We start from the raw sequence: 15,459 nt of genomic DNA on the forward strand, positions 1-15,459 counted from the left end.
GGGTGCCTGTGCCGCCGCCCTCCAGCCCCGCCGCCGAGTCGCCCCCCGCCTCGTCCGCACCATGATCGCCGCGGCTTTCCTCGTTCTGCTGAGACCCTATAGCATCCAATGTGCCCTTTTCCTCTTGTTGCTTCTGCTGGGCACCATCGCCACCATCGTTTTCTTCTGCTGCTGGCACCGCAAGCTCCAGAAAGGGAGGCATCCGATGAAATCGGTCTTTTCGGGTCGCTCTAGAAGCCGAGGTAAGATACGTCGCGACTGGTTTCTTCCGGCTGGGAGGAACGTGTAAGCCGATTTGGAGAGTGAAGCGCGGCTCCCTGCCTTCTGCGCTGCCTCCCCTACCTCCACCATTGCCCACTCCTCAAGCTGAGTGCGCTTGTTTATTAAACGCCCCTGGCCCGTTTTGCTCTCACCCCCGACCTCCAGTCTCCGAGGTTTGGATAACCACGGCCATGCAGAGGTCAGGGAGCGGAGGAACGAACTCAGATTCTTGGTGTCCGTCTGCTAAAGCTCTCAGGGTAACTCGAGCAGAGTCCGGGGCTGCGGCAGCCTCGCCTTCACCCATCCTTTGCTGGAGCTTAGGGGTAAGAAAGTGAGGCATGAAGAGTTCGGGGCTCCCCAACTCCCCCAGAACTTTCCCGGAAACTTCTCTCGGAGAAGTCACCTAGATACCCACCGCCCAGTACCCCCCTCCCCAGGATATTCCCACCGAATCGAGGCGTCAGGAATGTGCCTTCCCTATCCTTGTTTCCCAGGTAAGTCGTCAGTACCTCGGCAGGTGAAGAACAAGGCGTTAAATGAAGTCTCGTTTTTCTCTTTTCTCCCCAGATGCTGTTATGAGATCTCACCACTTTCGTTCTGAGGTAATTTATTTAGCGCGCACGCTCAAGGTCAGAAGAAGTTCTCTTTCCTGAGTACCCAATATTAATCATATACGTGTTAAGAAACGAGTAAGACATTAAATGACGAGCATGCTGCCCCAAGCCGAAAGTGACATGTTTATTTTTAAGCGATTCCGTGGAAGTGCCCAGCGAACGGTTTTAGCAAATTTCTTGTGTAGTGAGTCACTGTACAAGAGGGGGAAAGGCAGCCCCTAAAAGCTCTGCGGACCTTAGAAAGCTTAGCCACGGGGTGGGGGTCAGTTTAGTTTACAATCCGTAGTTTGAGGGTGAAGCTTTTTCTGGGAGCTGTCAGTTGGCTGTGGTTGTGCACTTGGATAAACAACACAGAAGAGATTTTAGGAGGTTAGTGCAGAGCAGTTTGATACGTATGTATTTCATTTAAATTTTTCAAGTTTATATTTCTATTCTCTCATAAAGCTCTCCATGTTTTATTGGGAACGTCTGATGATTTTTGCAAAGTAATGATGGTAGTGTGTGCTTAAATGTTTGTGCACACGCCACCCAAAACGCGGACCATCCCTCTAGAGCAGGTGACTTGGGCGCAGTGATTAGGGGAGACTGCTGTAGGACCACCTCCACTGAAGATCAAGCAAAACAAAAAACTCAAGCTCTCCCTGACCCAGCATTCCTTTAGGAGTTTCCAGGCCAACACTCACTTAGTGTAAGATAATTTTCCCTCTGTGCAGGAAAGTTTCACACAGCCAGGCTGGGAGGTTGCTGCATGATGCAGTTTACTTCATAGTTACACACTCTCCATTAACTTGCCATTTACCTGAAGTTATTTCATATTTCATTTTACTATTTAATCAGATATTTTATCGCATCCTAGATGTTTAGATTCTGGTTGCTAAAAGCTTTAACTGTGTTATTATAATATTATAATATAAAATTATATAATATTATAATATTATAATTACTCATTGTGCAATGAGTAATTCTACTGCACATAGACCTGGAAGGTGAAAACTCTGTGCTCAATTTAGGATTCTTGAGAGAATAACTTAACCAGTCAGATAATTAGAGGTTCCATTTCTTGCTTTACACTAACTAGTTGTGTGATACAGGAAAACTCTCCTCAACACCTCAATTTTCCCATCAGTCAAATAGGACCCATAGTATCTTGTGGGGTTGGGGAGCAGGAGATGTTACAAGATATTATGTAAAAAAGAAATCAACTCAGTTCAATAGTAAGTATTCAGTGCTCGGTAGCTTTCATTATATTTTGTAAAACTGAATTTAAACATGTATAAAAATAAAAGATATCTTTGCAACTTTTCAAGTCTTTATTAAATTAATTCAAGTTAATGGGAAACAACATAACCCATGTCTATTGTGAAGCAACAGTTTTGGATATCTGATTAATTCAATAGAACAACCCATTTAGATGTGACAAAAAGTAAATAATGGTCAGGTTGCAAACATCAAAATGTAGGATTTTGATTTTAAAACGATATCACCAGTTCTGCATACCTAATGATAGAACCAGAATAACAATCCTGTTATAGATTATTATACTAATCATCAAGCATTTTAGCTAAAGCACAAATAGAAAAAAAGAGATAGGACTATGTCTTGTTTAGTTGTCTCTTAGTTAAATGTTTGTCCTGAGCTTCAGTTTGGTTAGGAAAGCTGGAGGCGGTTGTTAAATGCCTTAACTTATTTCCCAAGATTCCTGGTACAGTTTGACATTTTTAAGAGTATTTGATATTTGCCTCATATGCTAGACTGTGAGCTCCTTGAGGGCAAGGACCATGTCTTTCTCGTTTGTATCCCCACTGCCTGGCCCAGTGCCTGGTATATAGGGGGTTCTTAATAAATATTTATTGAATGAGTGAAAAAAATCTCTCAGTGGGTGGTAGTTCCTGTAACTGGTCAAGTAGAACTAAGAGTTGGGCAGAAAAGAAAAATGTACACTCTAAGGACATTGCTCAGAATTCAACATTTGCTAAATCTCAATTGTTATTTGATCTTCCCAGGTTTTTAAACATTGCCCCGGAATTTGTACTAAAAATGTAAGTCACTAGTTATAACAAAATGGATGTGATTTGGATATTTTTTTCTGAGAAAATTAAACGCAATATTAGCTTCAATACAACAAATTCCTTTGATAAGCTACTTAAAGAATGGTATTTTATATGTGAAAATCCTGAGACTGTCATGCATAAGAATGTCATCTTTTATCACTGCCTTGTTTACCACAAATAAAACATTTTCCCTTAAGGAAAACATAGGAAATTTTTTTCTTCTCCCTTTCTACCATTTACTGCAAGATTTTCTCCTAAAGAAATACTTCCAAGTTTACTTGGATTCTAGCATAAAAAAAAAAAAAATAGAATTTGAGTAGCATAGTGGGTATTCTTATTACTTTTTAGTAGCAGCTGCCACAAAATAATTAATTATTAAAAACATGTTTGATTTTCTGACAAGTCATAAAAGTATTGAACTAAGAAGTTAGTGCTGGGCCGGCTCGGTGGCGCACTGGAAAGTGCGCCGTCTGGGAGCGCGGTGGCGCTCCCGCCGAGGGTTCGGATCCCATGTGGAGACCGGTTCCCGCTCACTGGTTGAGCGCGGTGCAGGCGCAACACCGAGGGTTGCGATCCTGTTACCGGTCAGTAAAAAAGATAAAAAGGAAAAAAAAAAAAAAGTTAGTGCTTTCTATTCCTCATTCCAATCTCAGTAAGTAGATACTTTACTTTCAGCATTTCTATAGTGGATAAATGAGGAAAATGAGTTTAGGATCTGCTGACTCACTTGAAAATGTGAAAGAGTTTTGGGAAAGCCCTTGAATAGGTGAAGAAGTTCAGTGAGCACTTTGCTGCTTTACTTGGCAGAGGATATTACCTCTGCTACCCACAAGCCCAGGAAGGAGTCCAACTGGACAGGAAGTTTCAGTGGGTTCCTTCCCCGGTAGAAAGAGAAATATTTCTCCAAGGGGAAAAACCATGGATGGCATCAGGACTCAGTTTACTTTGGGGAAGTTCTGCAGCAGGGAAAAAGCCTACCTTTCTCATCTGAGGAGCTCCAACTTTTTTCTCTTTACTAAATGTATAATAAACACATTTTCTCAATTCAGTTTCTTCCTCATGAAGGTAGAAATAAATAATACAGGTGTTTATAAGATGTTTTGGAACTAAAACCACCAATAACCCTTTTTGTTTTCACATTTTTGCAAACTTTACTGGCTTTATAGTAGTCCTCTAAATTTTAATACAGTTATAGCATATGAGAATGTGAAATTATTAACCCATTTTAGCAAGGTCTGAACAAAGTAACCTCATATCACTGACAAATAAGAGGCCCAAATTAAATAGAAACATGAGGGGTCTTCAAAAATTCATGGAAAGATTCATATTATCTTTTAATTCTATTTTCCACGAACTCTTTGAAGTACCTATGTATGTGTTTTCTGTATGCATATAAAAACTTATACAGTGTTTGTTTTTGTTTCAAACAGCTAATTAAGAGAAGTGATTCACACTGATGTAGAACACAGTCTAGAAACCAAGTGTTCATTCTAGAATCCTGACATCTAAGAAGTGCACTTTTCCTGAGGATTTATAACGTTTTGTCTGACTTTAAACAATGGTAAACTGCTACCCTAGATTCCTATGGTGAAAGTCAGGCAGTGACAATCCTGATTTTAAGGAAATTTCAGAAATTGATATAGGTAATTGAGGTGCCATTAGATTATAAGAAAGAGTCCTGGGAGTACTTCAGCAGAATGAAGGCAATTATAATGCCCTTTGAGAATACCCAGAGTGAATAGTGGTAAGTGATCCCTATTCATCAGCTCAGGGGAATAAGGGAAGCCTTGTTTGATAGAAAGAGGGGAAAGAGTGTTTTATATCTACCAGGGTTGGAGTAAATATCTTCACTTCCCTTTTCAGGCAAAGGAACCAGAGAGTTAACTCAAGTTCCGGAAGAATCACATAGCAAGATAAGGACTGAGTAAGACAAGAATTCCCTAGCTACATTTTGTCTGCCCTGTGGTGTTTAACTGTGTCACTCACGGTGCAGAGATTAATATGCCCAAAATTCTCAATGAAAGAGAGAAATTGAGTGAGTTTTTAGGGACATTTCTTATGAAACTGAATAGGCAAAGCTTTTTGTTTTTTTCCAGTAATTATCTAAGTTATCCTAGATGAAACGATGGTCCACCCAAGCCTCTGAGTCTCATCATGTTCCCACAGTGTCCCTGTACCAAACCATGTGAGGATGGTCAGCAAAATAACCACATTTTACAGCCTCTCATTAAATATGGATCTTTCGTTGAGAATTACCCAATTTAGTGGATTAGGGGAAATGATAGTATATTATTGAGCTACACTTTATAATTAGGTTATCTTTACAAAGAAATCGTCTAGAGTTAAATTCTAGGCCTAAATTAATTTATACTAATTAAGACAGTCAGTTATAACTGTATACATGATGTAGTATTCATTTAGTGTCACCCAATTATTTTCAACATAAACACATTTTTTTCTTTTTGTACAAGGTACTATGTTAGACACTAGGGCTAACAAAGGGTCTGAGATATAGTCCCTGCCCTTGGCAATTACTTCTAGGTCACTCCCAATATCAGTGCTGAAATTTTATAGTTACTGGTTTCTTCTGTTACAGTAATTGAACTGCTGTGCTGTTTCCAACTATGAATCACAAATGCGATAAGAACATCAGAAGCTGTGGTGTATACCTATACGTATGCAACCTGTTCACAGAGCTTATTACTTCAGAGTCAACCATATAATTAACCCTTACTTTAGCCATACAGTGACAAAACACAGTTGCTGAAAGCAAATATAAGAAAAAAAGCCCCCCTTTTTTTCATTCATCCAAGTCAATTAAATGCAATCTAGATTGAAATTGAAACAAAAGCTTTTACACGGAAGTCTGAATCTTTGGCAAATGCTAAGGCTCAAGAATGATTCTCTGAAATTTAGATTGCAAAATATAACCAGGCCAATAACAATTATTGGTATAATGAAAGGAGTATAGGGATAGGAGTTCAAAATCCCGGTTTGGAGTTCCAGTTCTGCCACTAACTTGTGTCACCTTGGTTAAGTCCTTTTTAGTCTTTGAGACTTAGACTTTGTGTTCTCATTGGCAATATGATGATGATCTCTAAAGCACCTTCCAGAAGTAACAGGCCATGTTTCTGCTGTGTACAAAGCATCATGCTGAAAAAGTACCATGTAAAACATGGTTCCTACCTTCTAAGCAGGTAAAGAAAAGAATATAATTAGCATAAATACCAAGTAACAAATTGTATGTAGAAAAGGAATGGTTGGAATAATTCTGGTGAAATGATTGCTTCTAGCTGGGGTGATCAGGGAAGCCTTCCAAGAGGAGGTAATACTTATGCTGAAACATGAAGGTTAGATAGTAAGTATTTGGGTAGACTGAAAAGGAGTGAGAGCGTACTCCCTGGCCAGCAGAATGGCATGATAATAGACAAAGATTTAGGAAAGCATATGACTGTTATCAGAGGCCAGGGTACACCAGTATGATTAGAGCAAAGAGTTCTTGAGGTTGCGTAAAGGGATATAGAACTGGAAATATAAGTAGGTGCCAGCTACAATAAAAATAATTTTTATGTACTACTTGACATTTGACAAAAGGCTTTGACATAACATTATTTTATTTGAACACCTTAGGAGGGCACCTGCCATGAGCCTTCTCAAAAGAAGCAAAATATCACCTTTTAATTTATTTTCCAGCAAGTTTAACAAACAACTAGATCACTCTTCTTTCACTCTCAGGGAGAATGAAGAGTCATGGCCTCCGTTGCAGAGGGCTAGGGAAAACAACCAGTTACAGGCCTTTCTGGTCACCTTTAAGCTGAGTATGGTCACCTTTCTGGTCACTTTGAAGCTGAGCTTTTGAAGGGGACCATGTTTTTGAGGTCTAAGGATCAAGCATCATTGGGTTATATTCTGACTGCAGACACCATTTGTCCAGGGATTTGTGGCAACCTGCTCATGTGTTTAGTGTATCATTACAAATCCTAATGTAAAGTATCATGAACTTGAAGATAATTTATTATGCATAAGACCATTTTTATTGGCTGTGGAATATCTTACAGTTTTTAAGTATTTGAGATGTGTGTATCAGCTTCTCAACTTCTTCCTTGAAAATTGCTCTCACAATAATTGTAAATGTTTACCCCCTCCTAAAATCTTCAGCCTACTCCCTCACCTTCAGCCAGTGATCTTTGTCTCCCAGCTCACTGAGAACATCAATGCATCAGGTAATAGCTCCTCAAACTTCTTTCCCCTACAAACTAACTGGTATCTTAACCTTTCCTCCCAGTGCAATGGAAGATTCATCTGTCTTCCATACTACCATTTTATGCTTATGTTGCGAATTCCTTTCTTTCCATCTCTTGGGGGATGCTCCATTAGTCATCCCTCCTTCTCTTTCATTGTCAGTTGCTTCCTCTCTGCTGGCTCCTTTCCCTTACATATAAACATCATATGTGCTTCCTCTTGAAAATAACAACACAAGGGCCGGCCCGTGGCTCACTTGGGAGAGTGTGGTGCTGATAACACCAAGGCCATGGGTTCGGATCCCTGTATAGGGATGGCCAGTTGGCTAACTTGGGAGAGCATGGTGCTGACAACACCAAGTCAAGGGTGAAGATCCCCTTACCGGTCATCTTTAAAAAAAAAAAAAAAGAAAATAACAACACAACACATCCCCATACCCCAGCTCTTCTCTTGGCAAGAAAGGTTTTCTGAAAAGGTCCTTTATTTGGAATCTCCTGTTCCTCACCTCTCATTTATTCCTTAAATTAATATAATATGGCTTCTGTTGTTAATACTTAAAATCACTCGCACTTAATTCACCAATGATTGCTAAATGAAATGTTTCAGTTTTTAACTTAATTGATCTATTATTTGATACTCTTGTCCACCGATTTCCTCTTAAAACTTCCTTTCTTGATTTTGGAAAGCACTCTCTTGATCCTCCCTGCCCCCCCATCCCTGGCCCTGGCTCTCTGTTTCTGCACTGGAATTTTCTTCCCACTTATATGTTGATATTTCCTGTCTTGGACCTACCTTGTTTAAAAAACAGCTTTATGGAGATATAATTTACATACCATACCATTTACTCATTTAAGGTGTATAATTAAGTGGTAAAAACTACTTGAGTATATTAAAAAATATATTCACAAGGTTGAGCAACCATCATCACAATTTAATTTTAAAACATTTTTATCACCCCCCCAAAAAACCCCATTAATGGTTACCAATGTTCCCCTACCTCCTCCACCCTTCAGTCCTGTGCAACCACTGATGTACTTTCTGTCTTAATATATTTGCTGGGCTTCATTTTTGCCTATTCAGATTTTACTTGTGGGATCTCACCATACTTGCTGTTTTAGTTTATCCTTATATAATGGTCACTCTGAAATCTATATCTCAAATTTAGACGTCACTCTTGGCCTCCAGATCTAGAGTCAACTACTTTTTTAAAATCATTTTCACATGGATGTCCCATAGACATCTCAAACTGAAACATGTCTAAAACTGAACTCATCCATCCTTCACCATACCTGCCCCTATTTTGGGGAATGGCACTACCCTCACATCTCCTCCTGCCCACCTCCAGTTGTAGTTGTACAAATAAGACATCTAGAAGATGTAGCGGACCACTTTCTCCTCCATCCTGCCCTGTCTTCTTTTCCATGTCTCTGTATTCTACCTTCCTTGCTATCCCCATCGTTATTTTCTTGTTTCAAGGCTTTGGACAGGTCTCTCTGCACCCTCCTTCCCAACCCATTCACAGTAATTTAATGAAGATCATTCTAAAATACAAATTAATGAATAAAACTTTAATCAGTTCTGGAGATTTCAGATTTAAGTAATAGAAAATCCAACTTAAGGTGGGTTATTAATAAACAGGAATTTATATTCTATCATAGCATGAAGCTTAGAGGTGGCTGCAGGTTTCATCTGAGCAGCTCTACTGTGTCCTTGCTGGTATATTTGGGATAATCTTGGTCTTTCCTTCTGCGTTGCATTGTGGCTGACATGGTTCCACACAACACGTGCAAACTCAAGGAAGGAGGAGGGGAAGGGGCAGAACCAGCTATGAATATTTATGAGGAAATCAAAATCGTTGCCAGAAGCATTTTCAGTTAGATTTTTACTTACCCGTTCACTGGCCACAACTGTCACAAGGCCATCTCTCACTGCAAAGAAGGCTTGGAATATGAGCTTTTGTCTTTCCTAACATCTATAGTAGAGGTAGGCAAGGGAGAAAGGGTAAGCCATATTCCTCCCCCACTTAAAATCCTTCAGGAGCTTCTCACTTCCTTCAAGGTAACAAAGCTTATCATTCTTAATATAACATCAAAGGGATCCCTATACTAATGTCCTCGTCATAGATCTATCTAGTCTACCATTGTCCACACCTCTTGTAGTTCTCCAAATGCACTATGACCTTTTAGGATTATTGTTTTTGTACATGTTATGTCCAACTGAGAAAGCCTCTTTCCCTTGTCTCTCTTTTCCTGCCCACCCCTAATGAATACAAATATACTCAAGCATGAAAGGCTAACTCCGGCTCTTTCTTCAAAACCCAGTTCATAGGTCATCTGATTCAGGAAGCTTTCTTGGTTCCCTTCTCATAATAACAATTAAGTTTTTTGTTTTGCTCCTCTACAAGATTGTGAGAGTCTTGAAGGTAGTCTAAATCTCCAGTTCTTAGCTTTGTGTCTGGTACGTAGTAAAGCTCAGTGAATGTTTGCTGAATGAATATTTGAAATTTTCTTTAAGTCAGCTTAATTCACAATTCTCATGGATTTTGTAACTTTCCAAATATCCTGTTTCCCTCTTTTCCTTAAGGGGAAAAAGATGCTTTTTGTTTTTTATTTTAGACATACTCAGAATTATTCCTTAGTTCACATCCTGTGTTTGCTTCAAGGTTATATTGATTCAGGCACTTTTAAAAATGAGTTGAAAATATCTTCTGGTTTTTTTTTTATTGGAGAGATTTTTATACTTTGATTTGAGAGTTTTGCACAGAAGTTTTAATATTTAACATTTTAATTTCAATTTGCAATCCCCCAAATCAATATAAGTATATATTGAATTATATACTGAATTGTCTTGTAACCAATTTACCTTATAACTGGTATTGTCATCCAATTCCAATGCCTGAATTTATGTTTCATTTGCAGTCGCATTTGTGCCAAGTGGTATTGCTTTAACTGTCATGAGCTTAAGAGAAGAGATTGGAATAATTTTTTGTTTGTTTTTGGTGGCCGGACAGTACAGGGATTGAACCTTGGACCTTGGTGTTATCAACATCATGCTCTAATCAACTGAGCTAACTGGCCAGCACCACAGGGGTAATTTTTTTGTTTAATTTATGCATTCTTGCTAGGTGAGGGCTGAAGGATGTGCTTTGGTAATCTGTTCAATGAGTAAGAAATATAGTGGTATATTTTGAATGAAAAGAATCAGAAATGGCAAATATCAAGGAAAATATAAAAGACATTTGCTTGTCTTAATTTCTTTAAAATACATATAATTGTTTATTTTTTTATTTTTATTTTTATTTATTTATTTATTTATTTTCCTTTTTGTCTTTTTTTGTGACTGGTAATGGGATCGCAACCCTCGCTGTCGCGCCCATACCGCGACCGGCAACGGAATCACAACCCTCGGTGTTGCACCCGCACCACGCTCAGCCAGTGAGCGGACTGGTCTCTACATGGGATCCGAACCCTCGGCGGGAGCGCCGCCATGCTCCCAAGCACCGCACTCAACCGAGTGCGCCACTGGGCCAGCCCTAAAAGATTTTTTTTTCCTTTTTGTCTTTTTTCGTGACCAGTAACGGGATCGCAACCCTCGGTGTCGCGCCCGCACCACGCTCAACCAGTGAGCAGACCGGTGAGCGGACCGGTCTCTATATGGGATCCGAACCCTGGGCGGGAGCACCACCACGCTCCCGAGCGCCGCACTGTACCGAGTGCGCCACCGGGCCGGCCCCACATAATTGTTTAAAGCACAAGTTATAACATTGTCTCATGGAGCTTATAATGTATACAGATATTTGACAGCTATAATATAGAAAATGACAGGGGAGTAAATGGACTCCCTATATGATTGCACGATTTCTCCATTTTATATGAAGTGGTGTAATTAAATTAAGCAAAACGAAAGTTAAAGATGCATATTCTAATCTCAGAGCAACCAATAAAAATAATGCCAGGCCAATAGATAAACCCAAATAGAATTCTAAGTAATATTCACATGATCCAAAGAAGGTGGGAAGGAGGGAACTGAGGACTGAAAAACAGAGGGGACAGACTGAAAATAAATAATAAAATTGTAGACCTAAATTCAACCATCTGAATAACTACATGAAATTAATGGGCTAAACACTCCAATTAAGAGACAGAGAATATCAGAATGGATAAATAGCAAGGCCTGACTATACGCTATTTACAGGAGATGCACTTGAAGTATGAAGACACAGGTTGAAATTAAACAAATGGAAAAATGTAAGTGATGCAAACAATAAGCATAAAAAAATTTGAGTGGCTATATTAATATCCAATAAAATAGATATGAAGGCAAATAATATTAACAGAGATGAAGAGGGATGTTTCATAATGATGGCACAGCTAATTGTTCAGGAAGACATAATGATAAATATTTATCTAATAACAGAGCTTCAAAATGTATGGAGTAAATATTGTCAAAAGTAAATGGAAGGACTGGCCCGTGGCTCTCTTGGGCGAGTGTGGTGCTGATAACACCAAGGCCATGGGTTCAGATCCCTATATAGGGATGGCCGGTTAGCTCACTTGGGAGAGTGTGGTGCTGACAACACCAAGTCAGGGGTTAAGATCCCCTTACCGGTCATCTTTGAAAAAAAAAAAAAAAAAAAAAAAAAAAAAGTAAATGGAGAAACAGACAATGCTGTAATCATAGTCAGTGATCAACAAAGTTTATAAACATCCCTGTCTTTTATCATTACACAATGTAAACATTTTTTGTGGTGCTTTACCAATTTCTCCCAATCCCCCTACCCCCTCCTTATCTCCCTGAGTAATTGATTGAACATCCACACAGAATATCAGTGAAGAGTAGGTGGTGAAAACAACCCTATAAACTATATTGACCTAACAGATATTTATAGAATACCACACTCACATGATTCATTCACAAAGACAGAGTGTATTCTGGGCCTCAAAACAAGTCACAATAAATTTAAAGGACTGAGATTATACTGATTATATACTCTGATTATAACAATTAAATTAGGAATCAATAATATCTCTAGAAAAACCTCAAATACATATAAATTAAATAACGTGCTTCTAAATAACTCATGCATCAAAATAAAGGAAATGAGAAAATATTTTGAACTGAATAATAATGAAAACACAGAATTTCAAAATCGTGGGATATAGCCAAAGCAGTGCTTAGAGGAAACAATATAGCTTTGAGTGCTTATATTAGAAAAGAAGAAAGGTTTAAATTCAATTAACAAAGGCTCAACATTAAGAAGCCACTGAGGAAATAAGCAAAGTAAACACAAAGTAAGTTGAAAGAAGGAGGTAATTAAGATAAGAGCAGACATGGATGAAATAGAGAAAAGACATAACAGAGAAAACAAAGCTAAACTTGATTCTTTGAAAAGATCAACCAAGTTTGTGAACTTCTAGTTAGACTGATCAAATCACTGGTATAACAAATGAAAGAAAGGTTATAACCGTAAAACCCACAGACATTAAAAAAATAAGAGAATATAATGTATAATTTTGTGCCAAAAAATTTGGCAATGTAGATGAAATGGAAAAAATTCCATGAAAAATACAACTTATTAAAATTGATACAAGATATTAGTACTAGGATGGCTTAGTATTATTATGAAAATAGTTCTTTATCTCGTGGACCACTGAAAGAATCTCATGGACCCCAAGGGTTCGTAGACTACACTTTGAGAATTGCCACTTTAGATGGGTACAGTTTATTGTATGTACTTTATATCTCAGTAAAGAAAAAAAAAATATATATATATAATTTAAAACATATGTATGTTTTGGGGGGTCTGTGGGAATTTTTTTTCCTTTAAAAAGTTTTTATCACTTTAAATGTGTAAAACACTGTATGACAGTGTATCTAAGGCTATGATATTTTTAATAGTATGATTGAAAATGTTTTTATCCCATTTCTGTTAGACTTATTTATATACTTTATTTGAAGAGAGATCTGTACATATCTACAAACGTAAAATAAATTTACAAAATAAGTGCAAACAAGATACAAAATCAATGAAAATTGTTTGGCCAGTTTGAAAGGACAGCAGACAAAGAAAGCCTAGATGTAAGGGGAACTTTCTAATCTTTATGTTAACAACTTTTCTTATTTATGTATCTCTATATATCTATAGCTTTCTATCCACCCACCTGTCTGTCCATTCTTCCATCTGTCCATCCATCCATCCACACATCCATCCTTCCTTCCTGTGCATAGTTCCTCATGCCTTAGAACTAACTCCAGTGACAAAACAAATCTTCATTTATTTGCTGTGCGTTCATTCATTAGTAAATACCTATAATCTAACATACACAAAGCAGCTTCAGTTTTCCTATGTTCTTGGTCTACCCTCTATGTGTGGCTGAAAATATGATCTTTCTATCTCTCAAGCACTTTTTAGAATCTGTTCATCTTGTATAGAAAAGAGAATAAAAAGAAGTCGAGTGACAGAGAATAAAAAGAAGTCAAAAGATTTGTGTAATATTTAAGTTGGAAAAACCAGTAATTGAGTGGTTTATATTAGTTGTTAAAATGGTGCATGGGAGCAGGGTGATTTTAGGCTCTTCTGAAAATAGTGAGATCCCCTCCTGCCCCACATCCTGTCCTGGAGATGACCTAGTCGTGGGAAATGACAGTAGCTGCCATTTTCTAAGTGTTTTCTTTGTATCAGGCATCTTTCCATATGTCCCATTTCATTTAATCATTACTTGCTCAAGGTCACATGGTTCCCAGAGCTGAAACTAAACCCTGGTCCTCTGCCTGTATAGCTTGTGCTCATAGCTACCTGGAAGCAGAAAAGTGGGGCTGAATTACAACCAGGTGCACTGGCATTTGCCTTTTCTAAGGTTTGTAGGGATCAGTGTTATTCACATTCTTTAACTTTGAAAGCTCAGAATAACCTTTGAGCTTGTTCTTCAGGACTTAGAGACAGTGGTAATTACCATCTGAAAGCAGGGTGGGACTCAGATGGAATCAAGTTTTAGCTTTAAGAAATCAGATTCTCTGATAACACCTAGGCCCAGGGTTGGATCCCTATACCTAGCAGCCACCAAAAAAATTCCCAAACAAACGAAAAATTGAAGCAAACAAGCAAGAAGAAATAATATTGTCTGAGTTTCACTTTTAAGTTTTGAAATCCTTAAAGAAATGAACTCATTATTTAATCTATTTTCTGAGAATTCCTTTTTCAAGCATATTCTAGAATTCACATTTTTGAGTTATTTAGAAAATATGAGGCATATGATTATTATTATAACATGGACATACAGTGTATTCTGTCCATTGTTATTAGAAAGAAAAATGTGCTGGTGTTTTCCACAGATGCATCAGTGTAATTGTGAGGCTGAATTCCCCCTCCGTTTGCTGTCTTTGACTAAGCTGCAGTCTGCTGGTTGTATTACCGATGTGGCGAAACAGAAGAAACCAAAGGCTGAGTTTTAAATAACAATCCTAATTGTTAAAACTCCCTTAAAATGTTTATAATACCTAGTTATATATCCAAATCATATGCTGTACTGGGTGGGAGATAAAATGGGGAAATTTTGGCTGGCTACTGCTATATTATAATTTCTGTAGAAATCTCAAGAAAATCATGGACTCAAGCATGCCTTGAGCTTGTTCTCTGAGAAACTATGGCAACGGGCCTTTTAATTAAAGCTTGAAGTAGTGTGTGTAGCTTAGAAAAACAGAGAGATACTGCCAATTGATAGGGAGAGTATATAGGAATAATCCAGAAAATTAAAAAAAGAATTTTTTTAGATATGTTTGGTAGCTCTTTATGTATATTGTTCAAAGACACTGAAGTAAACTCTTTTAGTGGCTATCAATTTTGGCTTAGGAATATGTTATTTTTTCTTTAGGAAAATATGGTTTCCTAATTATGTTTTTAAGATTAATATTTGAATTTATATTTGTTTCCTGAGTTCATGTTAACTAATAATTGGAAGAGTCAGCCTAGAGGCATCCTCAGTTGCACAGGGCAGCCAACCTGGGATAGTTTGTAAAATGGATGATCTCTCCATTTTGATAATGGAGACATCAATGTGTTTTCTCTCTCTCTCATTAGAGAGAGAGAAAGAGGCCACAGTAAAGTGCACTGGTGGGCTGATGATCGACAAATTAATGAACCGTTCCCCTCTTGAAATGAAGCATTTACAGCCAGCATGCTAGAATTTATAAGCTCAGAGCATACCAAAAAGTAATTTAATATATTATTGTTAGTGTTCCAGATTAAAAAAACGAACAAAACAAAAACTAAATGGAAAAGCAAGAGTGGTCAT

At 38.0% G+C, this 15,459-nt stretch overlaps 1 protein-coding gene across 1 annotated transcript in view; it reads left to right on the forward strand.

Moving 5' to 3' along the window:
• The first annotated feature begins 23 nt into the window (after positions 1–23).
• The window catches only part of DST (dystonin), a 447,950-nt gene continuing 432,514 nt past the window's right edge, over positions 24–15,459 (forward strand). The window contains 3 exon segments of the mRNA XM_008572189.1: positions 24–213; positions 215–242; positions 829–863. Of these exon segments, the coding sequence (XP_008570411.1) occupies positions 109–213; positions 215–242; positions 829–863 (168 nt within the window). The 5' untranslated portion in view covers positions 24–108.

This window comes from Galeopterus variegatus, unplaced genomic scaffold (genome assembly GCF_000696425.1).
Source record: "Galeopterus variegatus unplaced genomic scaffold, G_variegatus-3.0.2 Scaffold763, whole genome shotgun sequence".
Taxonomy (NCBI): Eukaryota; Metazoa; Chordata; class Mammalia; order Dermoptera; family Cynocephalidae; genus Galeopterus; species Galeopterus variegatus.